Below are 21,300 nucleotides of genomic sequence, written 5' to 3' on the forward strand. Positions count from 1 at the left end.
GTGCACTTTCAACAGCTTGTATCAACACTTGAACACACACTGAAGAGATACTCCACCATTACAGTCTGCTTTTGACGTCTCAGCCAATGAAAAGATTCCAAGGTTTTGCTGACGATACCCCCCCCCACCACCACCACCACCCCTTTGAAAGAGACCTGAACACTTCCTGATTCGGCGGTTTGGCGCTGAGTTTGTTTGTATTTTATTTGATTAAAAGCAAATGTTTTGACCATAAAACTTCTCAGCTATCCTTCGGAGACCACTAAAGAGGAGATGGCTCCCCAATTCCCCGCACGGAATTGTAGGGTACTGCCAAGGTCTTATTAAAAATCTGCTCGATGGATGACGGGAGCTTTCTCTCAGTTCCTCTTATTATTATTTTTTTTTTTAAGACAGTGACTGGACTGACTCAACCTGCTTACAAAGATGATGAGCCCAACAAAAAAGTTCACACTGCTCTAATTTATACTACAACTCCTACTGCTGGGGAGCTTGGTGACTCAAAGGGAGTTAATATTATCTCACGCGCTTAGCTAAGCAAGGACCACTCTACTGGCCCATTCAGAATACATCAAATTGGGCCTAAATGAAGATGTACTTCTACCGGAATAGAAACCATTAAATTATTCTAAATACTGCAAGCGGTTTGATTATGTTCCCACTGACAGACAGCGTTTCCTGGATGAATCACCTTTACGCCACTCAAGTGACAAAGAAAGACTGACGCCACAATTTCATCTCTGTCATCCGTTTTCAGTGATGGTACTGGCATAGCTAAGTCTGGCCTGCTTCCTGTTTGAGTTCTCTCTTCTCTGTGTGCAGGAGTGTGTGTGTGTGTGTGTGTGTGTGTGTAAGTAGAGTGTGTGTGTGTGTGTGTGTGTGTGTGTGTGTAAGTACAGTTTGTGTGTGTGTGTGTGTGTGTGTGTGTGTGTGTGTGTGTGTGTGTGTGTGTGTGTGTGTATTTGTGTGTTTGTATGCCAGTGTGTTTGCAAGTGTCTCTGTGTGCATGAGTGTGTGAGTGTGTGTGTGTGTGTGCATTTGCTCCACCAGAAAAAAAAACATTAATTTCACAAACATCAGCCCAAGGCTACTATACAAATCCAATCCATTATGCGACGCTTTATCGTGTTATGAGGGCCTAACCGGCTGTAAAGCTGTCCCTTTCATAAAGAGCGATCACGGTGCAGAGAGTCAAAACAGAACGGGCTGCGTGCTCCGCCAGCAGACGCTCGCTCATTACCATCAGCCGACTATTGGTGAAAACAACTCAGTCACATACTTAACCTTTACAGGCTGGCCCTTTCCGTCTTCTTTTTTCCAAAACGACCTTTAGCATTACTTATTATCATTTCATTTCCGATAATGGTCCGCTAAATTCGGTTAGCTGCATCAAAGCAAAATGTGTTTATATTGGTCAGAGACCCCCTGGTTGAAAAAAAAACAATGCTCTGTACTGTTGTGGGTTGGCAGTAGCATGGCAACAAACGTGAAAGAAGACCAACGTGCGGCTCTTACACTGCTGCTGTGACTATTGTCTCTGAGCACAGACCACTGGGTTAGTTGCTGTGGTTCCAGATCTTCCTTGGGCCAATAAATACCACAGTGAGACATAACATCATACCAAATGTTTTGATTGTAAAATGCAAATAAATTATGCAGAATCTAGTTTCTAGGGTGGCAAACACTTAATTTCTATGTGGTAAACACTTAATATTCATGGTGTGTTGTTCGAAAACATAGCAAACGGTATGGCATATTAGGAAATGTCACATGGCCCTAATTTCAGAAGTACCAACTTATATTAATGGCACAGGCTCAATGGCACACAATTAACTATTCAGAGATTAGTCTCAAAAACAAGCGCATCAATAAAAACACACAGAGACCAGTCAGAAAAAAACACATACAGGCACAAGTGCAGACACACACACACACACAGTAGGAGAGTGTCTCGGGGCACAGGAGGATGTGGCACTTTGATAATTCTGTGGCTTTCGCACCCTGCAGCACGAGTGGAAATCCGCTGAAGTCGCTAATGCACATGATGATTAAGTGTAACTCAAATACCGACTGTGTTGTTGGGGAACCTGACAGGCCGTAATTTGCTGTATTATATTCCGCGGTTTTAATTGCACGCCGCCGACGTCTCTTTGACACGTTATGAAGCAATGATGTACAATTATTTCGAGGGGCGGCGAGAGATCAGGGGAGTGACATTATAATCATCCTCATAGGGACCCCCCTCTTCATCTGTTCCAACTATTACTGTTAAAATGGGGAAGATGAAGAAGAGGAGGGGAGAGGGGAAAAGGGGGGAGAAGAAAAAATAAACGCACATAAAAATAGTTTCCCTGGAGTTTTAACAAGATTCTTTTGGAGGATTATAGAGTATCATGTCAAACAGAGGGGGGAAGGGAGGGTGCACACAATAACCCTGGCTCGGTTAAGTGACAAGTTCCTCTGGATAAGTAGCGAGCTAAGATGCGGCTCTCCTGTCACAGCCGAGGCCTCACACACACACACACACACACACACACACACACACACACACACAATACAAATACAAGCATTAACACACACGTTACAAAGCACAAGGCAGGGAGGGCGGAACTGATGGGCTATTCTGGGGACCAAGTCACAGACATGTGGACGAGGAGGGAAACAAAAGCCAGAGACATTGCAGATCACAGTGACACCAGCACGGCTCGAGAAGCCAACTTATACGAAACTGAGACAGATACAGAGAAGGGGGAAAAGCGAGGGAGAGGAAGAACTATCCCTTTCGTGACAAATATAGAAGTTTTGCGCAAAGGGTAACTTTTTATTTGTAGTTCTGTTTATGTGTGTGTGTGTGTGTGTGTGTGTGTGTGTGTGTGTGTGTGTGTGTGTGTGTGTTTGTGTGTGTAGACTACATCTAGATACACATCTAGATGCGTGAGTGGGGCACCGAGACAGATGAGACTCCTTCACGGATCTAAAGAGGGCCGTTGCCGCTGCTGTTGCCGCGGCGCCGTGGCTGGTGCGTCTCACAGCGCTCGAGCAGAGATATTAAACCAATGCTTCACAGCATTTAAAATCCTGATGCATAATTTAACACCAACAAACAGCGCTGGCCAGTCATAGCATCTTCAGGGAGAAACAGGGAGCAGAGAGCAGGGAGATGGTGGAAGTGGGGGGGGGTGGGGGGGGGGCAGGTCGGACGGGTGTCCGGTGGGGTGGGGGAGAAAGTGCTGAATCTAAGGCCTTTTCAGAAAATGATGGAGGAGGGAAAGGCGATGCTCATTAAGTGGCTCGGCTGCACTGTGGACACTCACCGATGGGGGAAAAGACAAGAAATCGCCATCCTGAGTGTGTGTGTGTGTGTGTGTGTGTGTCTTTGTGTGCGTGTGTGTGTGGGCTGTGTTTTTTTCCTCCTTCATGTTTTTTTCCAATTAAATATGAAAAATCTTGCAATATTGCTGGTAGGCAATTTGGGGCAATCCACAAACTGGTATTTCATTTATTTATTTTTTTCTGCTGTTTGTGCAGGTTGTGTCTTTATAGGCCGCCTGAAGAAGATCAATCAGGTTCATATTTTGGTAATGTCATTGCTGTGAAACACACTCTTTAGCACTTTGGAAAAATATTGTCTTTAATTACGATTTGTTTTTTTCCTCCACCCAGGTTGGGTCTCCCTCTAGGAAGGAACTAATTGCTTTTCCCCATTACACTCCCCATACATTTTACACTCCAATAAAATAATAACTGGTTGATGTGAGCAAAAGAGTAAACTAGAGGTGGTGGGGAGAGGCAACATCACATACTGAGTTGAGTTCAAGCACAAGCACACACACACGCACACACACACACACACACACACACACACACACACACACACTCTCTTTCTCTCTCTCTCTTTTTCATGATTCTTTAATTATCCAGAAGCTCGCTGATGTGAGAGATATATGTGGTGTGTTGCAAGAAGAACAGCGAGAAGAAGCTTAAATTGTGCGCTGGACACAAGACTAGTCCTGTGATCTTATGGATGCGTGAGGACAGGGAGCGACAGGGCCACAGCCACATGGCAACCTGCGTAGTATGGCATCCATAAGATCACAGGACTAGTCTTGTGTCCAGCGAGAGAGAAAGAGAGTGTGTGTGTGTGTGTGTGTGTGTGTGTGTGTGTGTGTGTGTGTCTCTGAGGACAGGGAGTGACAGGCCCACAGCCACATGGAGAGAGGAGAGAGGAAGACAAAATGGAAAGAGAAAAAAAAGTGAGTGGGGGAAGAAAGGGATGTAGAGAGGGACAGGGATGGAGAGAGTGAGAAAGTGAGAGGGAGAGAAAGAGAAAGAGAAAGAGAGAAGTCTCTCTATGAACAGGTCCCTGCTGTCGCTTGACTGGCAGCAGGGTCAAAGTTGCCATCCTGTCCTGGCCTTGATTTGCATCTGTTAATTACATGCCAAAACAATATCTTTAAGTATCAACAACCTCCCAGGGTCCACGGCTCTGAGGCATCCCTGGGTGGCCCACAGGGAGGAGGGGTGTGTGTGTGTGTGTGTGTGTGTGTGTGTGTGTGTGTGTGTGTGTGTGTGTGTGTGTGTGTGTGTGTGTGTGTGTGGCTGTCAGCTGTGGAGAGCAGGGGGACAGAAAGGAGAGCGGGCTTTGTCGTTTGCACACCGTGTCAAAACACAATGGGCCCTGTGCACAACCCCCCCACCACACACACACACACCCACAAAGGAAGACAGGAATCAATGAGCAAAAGGCGGGGAGGAATTAGTAGAGTTCTGATTAAATATTTTAGGACACTGACGGGCCTTTGGCTTGTGAGGACTCTCGGGCTCAGACGGTTGTGTTCCGGGTAAGTCTCTGCTGTTGTCTGTAATCAGATTGCTTTGTTCGATTTTGACACCAACACTCATTCAGAAAAGAAATGCTTTATCCGGATCACACTAAACCCCCACCCCTGACTTCTTTATAAGCACACAGCAGAATATCTAATATCAACGCCGTAATCTTGTTTTCTGGGTCATCCTGAGAGAGAAAAACGAACGGGAGGCAATGAAAAGAAAAAAAAGTTCTGAAATGCATTATCTGAAATGCAAACATGGCTATTAGAAGAATCCTTCTGCTCTTAAGATTAAGGAAAGTGGAAAGCGTTTATCATCTCATTTAAATACCGAACGCAACTAAACGAGCGAACCTGGCCTTAATTACGCTGTCCTGTGCCACACTCTTTTGTTCGCTGCTCTTTAGCATAAGGCATAGACGCAGACGCACCATTCGTCAGCCGGCTGAGCGAGCTCCGGGGCCATTCGTCAACCGTGGCGGGCACAGTCTGCGGATGGGCCCCCTCTCCGTTGCCGTGATTTGTGAAAGCCGAAACTGTATTTAGTAAACCTGTTCAAAGGGACTGGAGGAGGAGAGGGTGGTGTGGGCGGCGGAAACTACTTTTCTATCAGCGAGACAAGCAAGGAGCAGGGAGAATTCTAATTTTTTTATTTTTTTATTTCGTGTTTGCTGTGTGCTTGCTTACATCTGTGTGGTGTGTGTTTGGTAGTAGGAATACAACATTTTGTGTATCTGTATTTGTGTGTCTTTGCAATTGCGTCTGTGTGTGTGTGTGTGTGTGTGTGTGTGTGTGTGTGTGTGTGTGTGTGTGTGTGTGTGTGTGTGTGTGTGTGCGTGTTTTAATCATGCACTTGGCCAAAGACCTAACACATTTATAGCACTTGAGAAAACAGCTTTAGCTAGAGGGTCTGCAGAACGTGAACCTTTTTTCTCATTAAGGCCTGAGCTGTGTTTAACTGCAGCCCACTCCAGTGGGCTCCCCCCCCCACAGCCACCACCACCCCCAGCCCACCCCAACTAATGTGTCTGGAAGCAACAGCAGTGGCAGAAACACAACCGAGAGAAAAAAAAGGCCAAGTAAACTTAATGGAACAATTCTAACACACTTTAGCACAAATTACTGAAGGAGCAGTAAGTAACTAAACGTCTTCATGTGAGTGTCACCATGGAAACAGACGATCAAAGCCCAGGGAAAAGGGGGATGAATTGCATGGGTTTAGATCCGCAGGTCTGTGCTACTCACCCACAGATGTGGCACTTGTACTCCCTCATGCCCAGGTGCCGTTTCACGTGGTTGCGGGCATCACCGAGTTGGGCAGTGGCAAAGTTGCAGATCTTACAACTGAAGGGTTTGGATCCTGTAGAGGAAGAATTGAAGAAAAGAAAGTCTGAAAACTGTGTGACACTCGAGGCTTTCACATTCCCAACGAATGCTCACCAAAGAATCATTGAGGTAAAATATAAATTGCAGGCAGCCCACAGGGCATGCTCCTTACACTGCTTCAAGATGGAGAAGAATTAGAAGAAATCTTCTGGCTCGTAGTGTACCAACTTTGCAGACTTAAAATTCTCCAGTGAAGTGTTTACCGTTAACTTTTAAACAAATGGGGGTGCTTTGAGATTAAAAGCACAACCTCACATAAATCTGAATTTTTTAAAAACCTAAATTGCGTTCATCACTTTTCCTTTGACCTAGATTTGTACAGCAGATAGTTAAGGCCTTGCTCCCGCTCCCACTCAACCTCTCTCCTCTCCTCTCCTCTTCTCTCCTCTCCTCTCCTCTTCTCTCCTCATTCTTCCCTTCTCTTCGTTCCCCTTCCCATTCCTTAGCGACTGGGTGTGTAAATTGGATTCAAAGGTCAGGTTGAAAACGTAAATCAATCCAAAGTGCGCTCGCCACCCAGTTCCATCATTTAGGCACTAATCACTCGGCCACGGTCGCTGGAGAAGTTTACTGCTAATTAATGTCATTTATAAATCTGTACAGGGAGGGGCATGCTTTGAGAGAGTGCTTCAGTCTTCCTCTGCCATTGGTCATTAAAGAGCAATGCTGCACTACCTTACTAGTAGTAAGGATGATGGTGTAGCTGACAAGGAGCTCTAAACAGAACCTGCATGGGGAAAAATTCTGGTTCTTTGCAGAGGACATTTTTATTGTGGAAATGGCCAAGTCTATCACTCATCTCACTTAGAAGTTCTAAATGTATTTTGGGGAGGATATGAATAACCCCTCCTCTTAGCAAATAGTCAAAGACGTTGTGCAATATTTATTCCAGGAGAGCCCACTGATTTGATTAAGCACTTTGTGTAGATTACTAATACGTTCATGCACGGTTCACTTGCCACTGGCTGGCGGCACGACACATCGAATTTTAACGCCATAACGAAGATTGAAAGCCAAGCGTGCGCTAACAAGTCCGCAAATGGGCGAGAGAGCGGGTGTGTGTTTCACAGCTGAGTGGCAGCAAATCGGAAGGCTCTCTTCACTCTGCCGCAACACACCCATCAACCCCTGCGCCCCATCACCGTGTCAAGGTGGAGTGGGCTACCTCCACCAGTGGGATCGTGTGTTAAAAAAAAAGTCAGCCAGATGGCCCTGGTGAGTATGAAACATGGCAGGGGAAGAGAGATGTTACATCTCTCAGTCGTCGCTTCATATCAAATTATAATTCCAGCGCTCCACTTAAGCAGCCCGTCGTGGGAAGCTGAAATCGACCATCAATGTGGTGTCATGTTAAATTAATACTGTTGCGCACGACGGTAATGTGATGTTCTCACGTCTGGGTTGGGACTTGGGATGACTAATTCATCTCCTTAAAAACCTCCATTCCTTCTGAAGAAACAGAAGGAAAAAAGGCAAGTTCCTTTTAGCCTCAACCTTTTTTTTCAGCATTTTTAAATGAATAATAGAGGATTTCAATCATGCTTGGGACAGTCAAATTAAGTGTAAAAACAACATGAAACAAAATAAATTAATCAAAATATTATTACAGTACTTGGAAATAAAATGTTAGCTTGTGCATTACATGGGATGCACAATGTTATACCCTTGGACCTACAATGCATATTACTAATCTAACAATATGGAGGTGAAACGAAAACAAATGCATCAAGGAATGGTTTACAAGTTCCCTCAGACTTCTGAGAGAGAGGGATAGAGGCTTAGAGTATGTGTTCACACAGTGCCTATGCAGCCATTACTCTATTCCACCCAGGTTCAACAAAGGTTGGACAGCTCTTTTCAGTGAAAAAGTGACCAATTTAGCTCAAAATGCAAATCTAGCTTTGTCCTCACTGAAGAAAAAATGTGCTTTTTTTCAGGGGACAAATTGACAAATACTTGTGTGGCCTCCCACCATCGGCTGATTTCACTAATTAATCAACTAAATAAAACCCTGGCTTAATTAAAATTATCTGGATTGGCTCCCAGCACAAATACTGGCGGACCTCACAGCCACAGTCCACAGCCGCAGAGAAAAGTTTCTCAGAATAAATGACCAGCAACAAAAAGTGACTAATTCCATGTAATGAAGGAATGTAATAATAATCATCATCATCATCATTCTGTCAGCACCAAAAAAGTGTGTGCATTCCACAAATAACGGTAATATTTCAAATATAGACTAAGTCAGTGTACAGAGCCTGCACACACACACACAAAAGAAGACTCTCTTTGGTTGAGACATGAATTTGCCCTTGATTTTGATTAACACATCTGTTTTCTTGTCACCTTTTTCATTTTCCTAAGTAGCACACTTCCATAAAACAAGTGAACTATAAAACACTATCATCCTTTCCATGTGATAAAAGGTGAATCCAGCGAGAGTTAAAATGGGGCACGAACAAAGGATTAATCCTGTTTTGGACAAACAGAAAAATGGGCACATTTACATAAACATGAAGTATGATGTGTTGGGATGTTAATTCCATTTTTATTCCGTTCCTATCTTTTCAGTGATGCATGTGCAGGATAATGCAATCTCTTGAATTGCAATACCTTGATAATGTCACGCTGGCACACGACAGCAATATAACCCATATGAAACATTGTTTCTGTATTGTGTTGTGTTGTGGTGCTCAGGCAAGGAAACAATAATTCACAGCACCTCAACATCTTACCTCAGGACCAAAAGTACATAGTATAAGAAAAAAGACTATCGAGGTCTCTCGAGTTATCCTCTCCATTTCTTAATATTAACAGAATCAGCACGGCTAAATTACTCACGCTAACGCTTACCCAGAGATAGATAACACAACTATGTGCAACAATTAAAGTCCCATTTAAGTTTCAGCCAAATGGAGAGATGGACTGAAGGAAGCAGAAGGGGGGCATATATTGATGGTGCCCTCACTTCTTGTTCCTGCATTAAGTTGATTTTAAAAGCAATTAATACACATGGTCAGAGAAGAGTAATGGAGGAGCCCTCTGTTCTTAACCTGCTAGACCTGTTTCACAGTCACATGCCTGACCAGCCCAAGACCTGCTTTGCATTATAAATAACAGAAGAAGTCTTAATGGATTGGGGATAATCGGCTAACCACAAACATGGACACATACATGTGCATATCTCACAAACACACACACACACACACACACACACACACACACACACACACACACAGGGGGAAATTAAGGGTTTTGACCATGTCCACATTGATTATTTTAAATTATTATCCTGCTTCTCTTTTGGGTTTCCTATGCTTCTAGCTGCTGCCCTAACACGTTTATCGAGACTTATTGGCTATAATTACAACTGAATCCTGGTAATGGACACATCCATTATGAGTCACACATGTCTTTGACCAGGCATTGCTAAGGGAATCCTTATCTGAAGTCCATTAGCGTCTCTTCTGCTAGAGCTTGATCCAGATACTTTAGTCTTTTCTTAAAGGGGAAATCCGGTGTAAAATGGATTTTGGATATGCTTAGCACAATAACGAGTTTGAACATTCGTTAGGGAGCAAAAGAACGCTAATCTGATGCATTCTAAACTAGCCTGTTTTTAGCCAATGCTTCCAAAATTACACTGGTAGGGCATTTAGGCGATAGGGCATTTCTCATGGTAAAAAGATCATTTTAAAATCTAATTTTAAACCATTTCGAGGCTCAAAGTAGGGTCCTAACATATAAAACGAGGCATTGACAACTTAATGTAATGTAAATGTACAGATAGTTTATTAAAAAGGACTCTATAGAGACATAACTTTGAGTCGTTGGTTGGCGCCATCTTGAAATTACACAGATCTTGCATGTTTTTGATGGAAGTAAATGGGATGTAGCTACTTCCGTCAAAAAAAATGTGAGATCTATGTTGTAGGGCCTTAATTTCAAGATGGCCGGCAATGTTACAGTAGGACCCTACTTTGAGCCTTGTAAATGGTTTAAAATTAGCAATCTTTTTACCACGAGAAATGCCCTATTGCTACCAGTGTTGGCATTTTGGAAGCATCGGCTAAAAACAAGCTAGTTTAGAATGTATCGGATTAGCGTTTTTTGCTCCCCAATGAACGTTTGAACTCGTTATCATGCTAAGCATATCCAAAATCCATTTCCCCTTTAAATTCGGAACACCTTAGCTCCTGCAGCTTCTGGGTGCTGTAGTGACCTAGACACAAGACAACTGGTAGGCTTACATGATTTATAAATTAAACATATATGTTTAACATACAGTATATGTGATGGGAGTTGAAAAAACAGTTAATGGTTTAAAGCTAACATGCTGTGATGGCTTCAAAGAAATGCTCAACACATAGTGCGTGTAAGAAAGTTTGCGGTAAAATAAATAAATAAATAAATACACACAAATCCCCAAAAAAACAGCCAACTATGCAGATAGCAATAAAAGACTTGTACAATAACTGCACATCAGATATGAGTGAATGAATGAATAAATGCATACCTGTATGGGTGCGTACGTGGGCAAGGAAAGCCATTGAGTTGCTGCTCTTGCACACCTTGCCGCAGTACTTGCACACACTGCCCTGGTTCTCCTCCCGTTCGCGGTTGATCTGCTCTGTGTCCTCCAACACGTACTTGTTGACCTCTCTCAGGAGCTCCTCGTGCTTCTCTTTGATGTGCACAAACAGCTCCTGCTCTGTCTCAAAGGGGTCATTGCACCTGACGCACTTAAACGTAGCGCCTCCCTCGGGAAGCTCCTCGATGCTGGCCTGCTCATTACGTAGGTGAGCCGCGCTGGTCAGGTGCTGGTGCAAGTTGCTTTCGGTGTAGAAGGACTTGCCACACAACAGGCAGTGGAAGTGCTTGTCCTTGGACGGATGTTTCATTGAGATGTGAACGTTCAGACCGCTAAGGCCATCCGCCATGAAACCACAGTCTTCACACTTGATTCGCTGGCCAGGTATAAACCCTCGAGCAACAGCACTCATCACTGGTTTACCTCTCCTGACTTTCAGAGGCCTCGGAACACCAGTCACCATTATACTGCTTGTAGCATCTCCCACGATCATCATACGGTCTTGCTGTGTCTCACCTTCCTGCAAAACCTTGAGTGAGATGATACATGGATCAAATGGGATTGCTCTGACCAACTGCTTGTCGGTGAAAGAGTCGTCACATTTGCCTTCAATCAAATCCTCTTCTTCCTCATCATAATCATCTAAGCCTTCCTCCTCGGGTTCTGCCTCCACTTCCAGAGCATCCTTCATGGGTGGGACATCCAGGACTGCTTCTGTCTCGTTTGGGTCTGGTTTTACTGTAACCATGTCTTGGGTCACCACAGAGTCTTGGGCCCCTTCATGACCTTTTATCTCGGACACTTTTTCATGAGTCACACCATCCTCCGAGGTAACGCTTTCTTTTGCTGGATCACTGGAAACCTCTGCTGTCAGTGTAACAGCAGTTTGGACAGCATCAGGAGCTGGTGCACTGGGTTCAGATTCTGCTTCTGAAGCCTGCACCCTCTCCTCAGTAGGAGGCTCTACCAACATGGCCATACTGGCAGTATTCTGCTCAGCGACATTGCCTAGCTCTTCGCTGTTGTTTAATGCAGCAGTGTCTTTCCCCAAGCTCCTCTCTTGATAGAGCTGACTCTTTTGCTTGTGCTTGTCTGTGGACGCGTGGCGTGACATCTCCCTGCGGGTCACCGCGTAGTAGTTGCACGCCAGACACACAAACTCAAAATCTTTGGTGTGCTTCCTCTTTGTGTGAAGCTCAAGGGATGGAATGGAGTGGGCCACGAAGTCACAGTGCACACAGGAATTGACCGAGTCATACTTGCTTTTCTTAAGGGGAGCGCTATTTGAGTTTGGGCTACTCTGAACATCAGATTTGTCAGTTGTTTGGGAGGGTGTCTCACTGTCTGCTGCTGATTCTGCCATGGCAATATCTCCCTCAGACTGGCTAGTCCCAACCTCATCGGACCCATCCACTTGCATAGCTTCTTCCTCAACACCCTTTTCAGATTGGTTCCCACTCAGAACTTGTACAACAGAGTCTGGACTACCAGCAGCCTCTGAGCGCTTAAGGTGCTTTTTGGTAACACAGTGACGGTCCATATCCCCTTTGGTCACGCAGTAATAGCTACATACTTTGCATGCATAACTGTACTGGTGACTGTGCCTGCGACGTATGTGCACACTAAGGTTAGTAGCATTGGACGCGACCAGCCCACAGTAGTGGCACGTGGTTACACTTGCTGCCTTCGGTCTTCCCCTTTTCCTTTTGGCAGGGGAGCCATCTTCACTTTTCCCATCAGTCAACATAATCTCCACTGCTTTCTCTGTCTCCTGCGTCTCGTCAATCCCGACTTCCTTCACGTCCGCAGACGCGGCACCGTCCACATCTGCGCCATCATTCTTCCTCGGGGCGTTCTGCGACAGGATCACTAAAACCTTCTCGACGCAGTCCTCGTATGAGGCCCCGACGTCTTTCTCTTTGGCAACCCGCTGATGGGCGTCGCCAGCTAAGTGGGCTTCCATTCCCTCGGCCGTGGCGGTGTAATAGTGGCAGACCTTGCAGTGGAAGCGGTGCTCAGCTGGGTGCTTCAGTCGAGCGTGGCTCTCCAGCAGGGCGGACGTGCCAGCCCTGAAAGAGCAGCTTCCGCACTGCAGCTGGGGCCTGCCGCTGGCTGAGCGCTTTAGCGCCCGAGTTGGGGCCGCCTGAGCACCTCTACCCTGCTGGTCCTGCTGTTCCTCCATCTCGTTCGTGTCCAGAGCAAGGGAAGGCCTGGGCGTCTCGCTGTTCTCCACCACTCGCCTTTTGTGCTTATTGCTCACACAGTGCTTTTCATAATCGCACTTGGTGACGCTGGCGTAAGAGCAGAGCTCACAGAAATAGTTCATTTCTTTTGTGTGGCGTCTCTTCACATGCGTGGCCAGAGTGGGTTTGTCCTGAAACTCGTGGCCACAGTAGGTGCACGCATGCATCACCCTGGGTTTTCGGCCCCGCTTTCCTATCTTTCTTTGACTCTCTCCCTCTTTGGATTTTGGAACACCTGAAGCAGAACCGTGGCCTGATTTTTGGCATTCTCCATGTTCACTTGCCTCTTCCATAGAGGTAATGTCCTTTCTATCTGAGCCCTGTTCAAAAGCTCCAGTAGAAGCATCTACCATCTCCAGCAGCAACTGGGTGGGGCTGACATGTCTGCTTTCAGAGTTCTCAGTCGGGTCTTCAGAAATTACAGGTTCACATGGGGGTGGCTGCCCTGTATTCTTGTGATCTGCAACTCTACTTGCATCCTGTTGATGTGATGCCAAGGTTGCCGTAACCTGATGATTGTCTTCTGCGACTGCATGTTGTGAGCTTTTCCTCTTGTCATCATGTGTTTTAGCTACTTGTGATGTCGCTTTGTTTGCTTTCCTGCTCTGGGCTAATTCACTGCGAGCGCCACCGCCTCTACGGGAATGCTTTCTTTTAGCGTGAATCTTCAGGGCAGTTGGGGTTTTTGCTACAAAGTCACAGAGAGAGCAAGTGCGGTCATCATCTTTCTGTGTAGTGGGAGTCGTGTTGGCCTGCTTGTGACCACTGGAATCCTCCGCTGCTGAGGACTGGGACTCCGCAGGTCTGTGTGATGTAGAACCTCCACTGGTGACCTCATCTTCCTTTGAAGGTGTGGTAGGAATGTCAGCTGTTTCCATTCCAACTCTGGAACTACTTCCTGGATCACTACCAGGCTGTTCATCTATGTTTCCATCTTCAGTCGCCTCTTTCCCAGATCTAAGCTTTCTTTTTGGCCTTGCGTCCATTTTAATGGTTCCTTGCCTTTATTCTGTAGAGATAAAAAAAAACATACATGATATAACTGACCTTTACAATCATACATACACCAATGTGTAAGCTTTAGTGTTGTAGATGTTTTTCAATTATTTTCTTCACTGTTCCATATCCACTGTTTTGTCGCCATCTAGTGCTCATCTTAAAAAACACTACAACAAAGAATAACTAGAACATGGCCTACTCAGTTGAGTATGCAGTTAAATGCAGTTAGCACATTGATTTTACAGAAATAAAATAAAAAATAGGTCAGTTGTGTCACAAATTAACGCTTTGCAGGGACAATACACTAAAGCCTTAATCAACTCAGAGTTGTATTAAATGAAGTGGCACACCGTAATAAATGCAATAGATGAGGACACAACTGTTAAAATAATACAGTTAGTCAAATATATTAAGATGGGGGAAAATATAAAATTGCATCACATCAATCTATTTCCTCTTTCCAAACCCCCAATGTACAGTACAAACCTATCTTTTACATATAGCTTTCATATCCCACCACAGAAAATCTACAGTCTGCAGTGGAGCATAGGACCATAATGGTGATGATAGTGGTGGTGGTGCCGGTGGAGGTAGAGGTGGGCCTGGTGATGGCACTGCTTTGTCACATGTCATGTCAGATTGCCCCCTTCTCATCTGAAGGCCTGCTGCTGCTTCCCATTTCCCCTTTGAGCCTGATCGCTCTAGCCTAATTACCACGGAGCATAGAGGACTCCATTAGGCGTGCCAGACCCTACCTCACGTACAGACATTCACCACCTAATGACACATACACTACTACAGACCCCCACAGCTGTGCTCCATAAACACAATGAGCCGTATTCATAAAGCATTTTTCCTCACCAAGACATCCGTCCAGGGGAAGAAATAAGGTTTTCAGGGAAAATATGAGGCGGGGGGGGGGGGGTCTCAGTATAATGGACCATGAACAAATATTACTGAGGCCCTTTTTCAAACATCTAAGCTAAGGCTATTCGATGATACTGGAAAAGGAATTCATATGGCTTTATAATTGTGTAATTGTGTATAAGAGGGAAAATAAGGAAAAAAGGGCAAATTTCAGACTTTTCCATTAAACTGCTTTTACATTGCTAGTGTTGTCTTTCATTAGGCCATGTTTCTTACTTTTTAAGTCTTGAAATGCATTATTTAGGTTCAACACTATTTGTTCTCCATTTCATAAACTAACATTTAAGAGGGAGAGAGATCTGAGTTTGAACAGAAAGCATTCCCATGGACAATGTATTATTCACTCTGGCACAACATACCTCCTTTTCAAATGCGGCATAACTGAGATGGCTCTCTCCAAAGTTCTCTTTAAACTGACAAGAACTATACAATGTTTGATCTAAAAATTTAAGAGCCAAAGGCCTCAAGTTTAATTAACAAATCTAATAGGCTATGGACACCTTTCTTCTCCTGAGCCCATAGATATTCAACGTCAAAGACCTCAAAGTTAGACCTCAGTCGTGAGTATGGTGTGAAATGTGGTAAATGTGACAGACACTTCCCATCCTACACCCTGCACTACCAACACATTTTTCAACAATCATTTCAGACATGACAGAAGGAGGAAGTAATTACGGTTACACTTTGTGTACACGAGTTGTACTCTCCGTTCCTGTGATAGTTTTTGGGTCTTTCAAGAGGCGTCTAAAGGCATATCTGTTCAACATGCACTTAGTTTATTAAGCATTTCTTATATGTTATAGTTTGTATATTATAGTATTTGTTTATTTATAAGGCTTTTGATTAAATTGACATTGTTGTTTACTGTTAAATTTAACTATTGTATTGTCATTTGTATATGACTTTGGACAAAAGTGTCTGCCAAATACCATAACTTTAACAATGGGAGTCTTTAAAAGGCTAATTTAAAGGTATATTCCTGCTTTATGTCTTTGTTAAATTATGGTACCTTTTCCTGTTTCCAGACTGTAACGTGTGTACTATTAATACCAAAAGCTTCACATTGCATGTCAGTATTAGAAAAACTATGCCCATATGCTTTTTCAGTATTTAAAGCAAATCAAGCTTCAAACAGAAAAACCTTTTTTTGGAAGTGTTTCAGTGAGCTCTCCCACTTGGTTGAAACATATACCCAAAAGCACAATCAACTGTTTAAACTTGCTTAATCCTTGTGACTCTGTTACCTTTCGTCCCTTTTGTCCCCTATAGCAAACATAGTGAGTGAACATTTTGAACACAGCTCATGTTTCCTGGACTCTGTGACTATGATGTATAAGTATAAGTATAAGTATATATACTCTTTATATACTCTTATGTGCCAATACAAAGGCTTGCTAAAAATATGTCCTTCAATATACAGAAAAGAAACGATTTAGTCATGATTAGGCTGATTAATTGCATGCATTGATACCTGGTTTCTTGACTTGGTATGATGAAAATATTAAGCTTCCTGCATAACAACCAAATTTCTATTCCACAATTGTTGATGCCACAGGATTTGATACAATATGCAGCAACATAATTTGAGAGCCAGCTACCACTGCAGACTAATGAGTTTTATCTGCTTTCCCCCAGTTTATGGCACTTTTGTGGCAGGGACAGGCCTTATATGCACATGTTTTCCCCTTCACAAAACTGGTCATGGAGTTGATGGACCCTTGAACAGGTTTTAGTAACTGCTTTGCATCACCTACGTATGAATGATCACTCAAGTTGTCTGATCACTACAGGAGGTGTATGCAAAAGTTTGGGTTCATGGGGAAATTGCCACAGCCAGACATGGCCAGAGATTTTGACATGACAAAAAATTATGTTGAAATGGGAATGCAATATCACCTTATTTCAAGAACTCTACATTGGATGCCCATTGCTCAAAGGGCTTCATTTAAATGTTAGTGTATGAGAATAAATGCTGTTATTAGAAGCTATTGCTTTTATTCATGAGGGGCTCTTTTTCAACTTATGTAAACCACTGATTAGGCAATGATTGGTTTACTGGAATGCTTTGGAAGAGTGGTCATGACTGACCTAAGTGAAGTAAGAATATATTCTATATATACTAAAAATTAACTGATAACAGGCCATGTAAAGCAGAATATTGCAGATTAATAATTCCAGCAATCACCAGTAAAGTTTTGTCCAAACAAATTACACTGGACTAATTAATTGGAAACCTAGTCTTTCATCATACAATCAGAACTATATAGGTCCTATGCTACTTGATTATGTAAGCATTTTCATTTTGATAACAGCATCTACCAAGTCCACCCCACTATTCAGGGGCGCCTTGAAATGTGCAATAACTGTAGTCTTCATGATGTCGCATCAAAAGAAATTCTAAGATGAATGCAAAAACAAAAGTTGACTTATTACATCCAAATGATTGTATAATTTGATTTGAAAAAATATTCAGGCTTAGCCCATCATCAGTCATGTGGAATTCAATGGAACAATCGGTGCAAATAATGTAGAACTATATGGCTGATGGTCTGAAACAAAAACATTGAATAACTGCTGGGTGGCTAACGCTCTCATCAAAGAAACATTACTTCAAGTCATGCACGTGGCTTAGGCATTTTCCTGTCCATTTCATGTTGCATGACATTTCATGATGGTCCTCGCGAACCTACTGCCTGTGTTTGTGGTCGGCTCGCCCCGGTAACGTAAGCTGTGTTGGCTCATTTCCGTATTTCGAAGTAACATTGCCTTCTCTGCTACAACAAACATTAGCGATGTGAGATTCCGAACGATCTAACAGTAGCTGTCATTCTTTCGCACATGACAACTGTCATCTCTTACATAAACAATATGTACGATTTCTGAGATCAGTTACACTCCTAACGTTAGCTGCTAACGGCTAGTTAACTTACCGTTCGCATACCTGCTAAAACTATGTTAACTATAGCTAGCTAAGTTAGCCGGCAGACCTCTGTGCCGTGCCTAGTTCTACATGTACGAGTAGCATTATCGATACGTTAGATAGCTAGCGGCCATGAAACAAATCGGGAAATTGTTTTATATCATTTAATAAATACGTATTACAGCATATAATGATGTACGTCAATATTCTTACACCACAGCATGTTTATATTAACATGAATCATACAGCTGGTTACTGATTTCATAGCCAACAGCAAGTTCGAAGCTAAGTTAGCTAATTCAGCGAGGCTGTTCTGGAGTCGACACTTCCCATAGTCTATTGCTTGAATGGCGTTTAAGATGTCCAATTAACTTGCACTGTTCATTCAACTATCCAATAAGAAGGCACCAGGGACGGGGCTTAGGTCCTCGAAGGCTCTGAAAACGACGGCAGCACAGAGGCCCAAAAAGCAATCCAAATGCGACCTCTAAACTATGTGTTTTCTTGGCCAATATAAAGATTGTAGCTCGAATCACATTTAACCCAGTGGATTTATACAACAATACGATCAAACAAATTCTACACACGATGGTTGTTTTCGTCTCTTACCTCCTAATCACCCTGTAATTCCACTGTCCGCGCTTTTTGCTCTTGCTCACAAGTGGCGTACCGTAGAGCGTGCGTTACGTCACTGTCACAGAAAGGCGGGCTTAACTGTATGCTGTGTAAACTACACATTCTGCAGAAATCTACATTCAGTGGATTGACTTTCATTCCGTGGTGGAACTGGAGTAGCTTTTACCAGTGGTTAAATTGAATATTGTTTTCTTTGCCTAACGTCTACAACTATGTTTTTCGTTAAAAGCTAAAACCGTCTATGCAGAGGTAACGTAAGTGGCAAATAAGTCACTGGCTAACGATATGCGTTTTTTCAGCGGCGCCTGCTTTTGGTCCAGTGGCTAGTTTGGAATTGAGATGACCCACTTTCTGCCAGCTGAGGTCTGTGTCAGGAGACTTTCGAAATTTTCAAATGAAATTATAGCCTCCTTGGAGTTGTTTGTGAATTATAGTGTTAGTTTGGAATGTAAACGCAGACCATTGAGGTTAAAATGAGCGGAAACAAATGCGGAAAGGCTTAATACATTTCTCTTTTCTATTTAGAGTATAGATTTACAACCCTAATTTATATATATATATATATATATATATGCCTACTATAAGTATATTAAAATAAAATTGTAAACAAAAGTTGATTATGTGCTTAACGTTTTGTTTGTACCCGGAGAGAATGTCAAATTCCATGTGTCACCGGTTGTGGATTTTAGTGGCCAAACCTTTCCCTGTCACATGCAAATAGGGCCTACCCATAATGTAGGCCTCGTGATTACACATCATGTTGCACCAAAACCAGCACTAACAACAACAAAGACACAAATGGTATTATAGGCCCACAACAGCTCCAGAAGGCCCAACACCTGTCCATGCCCTCTATGGGCTAGCCTAGGACACATGTCATTAGGCCTACCTGACAGCATTACACCTCAGATATTCCTGTGATAGCTCCCCACAACCACCACTCATAGACAGTGGCTTTCAGAAGTATGCAAGCCATAATCATTTTCACTGTTACAAAAGTGTTTTCATTGTGGACACTTATGTTCTATATTTCCAAAGGCAGTAATATTACAATTTTAAATGCAGTTTTTGCACAAATCCCTGTGCTTTTGACTTCCAGATTAAGCCATGTGGTAACTTATGTAGATAATACAGAGGTGCCCAGACATTTGACCATAACAGATCAACATAATGTACCGTGTGTATTTAAGCCTGGCTATGTCTCAAAATACTCATGCAAATATAGACAATTATATATATTTAGACAACTAAATGTGTTGGGATCTTATTAATGTGTTAAAAGAGCCGTTAGCTGTATGTTATGATTACAGTATAACATGCAAACAGATCAATGGTTAGACAGTTTTTCTTGTCACTTTTTACCAGCTCAGTTGTCTACATGAAAAGACTAATCTCTCTGAATACAACAGGCTCTGTCAATTGAACAAGACCAATCAGAACAATAAGCTGCATCATGTGTTGTTGTCCCCACTCCCACCCCCCTCCATGCAAATCCATTGACCTTCAAGGAGTAGTTCTCAATAACTGCATAATCCAATACATTTTTTGTCAAAATCACCAAATTGTTTCTCACATGCTCTAGCTGTCTGTTCTGTGTGTGTGTGTGTGTGTTTGAACACAATCATGGCACTGCAAGTAGTGAACAAAGCTCAGAATAAGGATGCAATTTTTCAGCAAATTTGTTTCAGGAACACTGAAGGGAGAAGTGGAATTTGATTGACTGCTGAGTTCAGATATCACCAACCTTTCACCAAAATCCTGGAATACTTTGATAAAAGGGAGTGTAGACCTATCTTATCTTCCACTGCAATGGTACTGTTACTATACTGCACTATTAAACTGTTACAACTGAAGATACACTGCATATACTGGTATTTACATTATTTTTACTACTCTTATAATGTTACTGCTACTACACTGCAAATGTACATGTTGTTCATATATTGTTCATATCCATATCTATTCTGGTCTTATAAGCTTACTGCAAATACATTGCACATATTTATAGTTAATTTATATGACTGTAAACCATTCCACCTTAACTGTATACTACTGTCTACACTGCACTATATATAGTATGTTTATGCACCACCTGTCTATACTGTGTGTATATCACATTGCTTTCTTTACACTTCTGAAAAGACGCAAACTTCATTTTGTTGTCTCTGTACTTGTACTCTGCACAATGTCAATAAAGTTGAATCTAATCTAATCTTTTTAAGTTTTAAAGGATCTAAATGCTGAATACATCTGCATTTCCCTCAAAGACTGTAAGCAGTGCTTCAGATACATTCTTTACCTACAGTATTACTTCCAGACATTCTGACTTTTCACTGGTTCACCCAGTACATACTCAGGTATGCCCCCTTTCCTATAGGTTATAGTGCCCTCTGCAGATGAACATGCCAAACTGTGTCAGACCACTGCTGATGGATGGTAAGAGATTAATCACTTGCTTCCTGTGACGGCCCTGACCAGTTTGGCCCACTCAAAGACGCATTTCACAAGTGCATTTTAATTGACATCTGGACAGGTCTTTGGGGTGATAAATGGAACAAGGGTGTCGAGGACATTGTTTACCCTTCCCATAATTATGGTTAATTCATCTCAGTTAGAGGTATTTGACATAGATTGTAGCAATCCCCCTACCCGCTCATTTTTCATTAAGGTCATTAGTCATTTGTATGCAGATGTACTTGTTAAGGGAACTGAAGGTTGATGATATTTTTTGTAAAGTTTTATAACATTTTACACAATACAACATATGTA

General features: G+C 42.9%; 1 protein-coding gene across 1 annotated transcript in view; it reads right to left on the reverse strand.

Annotated features, from left to right (window-relative positions):
- Window positions 1–18,629, reverse strand: part of znf407 (zinc finger protein 407) — a 139,036-nt gene extending 120,407 nt beyond the window's left edge. The window contains exons 1-3 of the mRNA XM_048260847.1: window positions 18,505–18,629; window positions 10,732–14,058; window positions 6,075–6,189 (exon numbers count right to left, since the gene is read on the reverse strand). Of these exons, the coding sequence (XP_048116804.1) occupies window positions 6,075–6,189; window positions 10,732–14,035 (3,419 nt within the window). The 5' untranslated portion in view covers window positions 14,036–14,058; window positions 18,505–18,629. The remainder of the gene's footprint in view (window positions 1–6,074; window positions 6,190–10,731; window positions 14,059–18,504) is intronic.
- Window positions 18,630–21,300: the final 2,671 nt, after the last annotated feature.

Source organism: Alosa alosa, chromosome 13 (genome assembly GCF_017589495.1).
Source record: "Alosa alosa isolate M-15738 ecotype Scorff River chromosome 13, AALO_Geno_1.1, whole genome shotgun sequence".
NCBI classification, from domain to species: Eukaryota; Metazoa; Chordata; class Actinopteri; order Clupeiformes; family Clupeidae; genus Alosa; species Alosa alosa.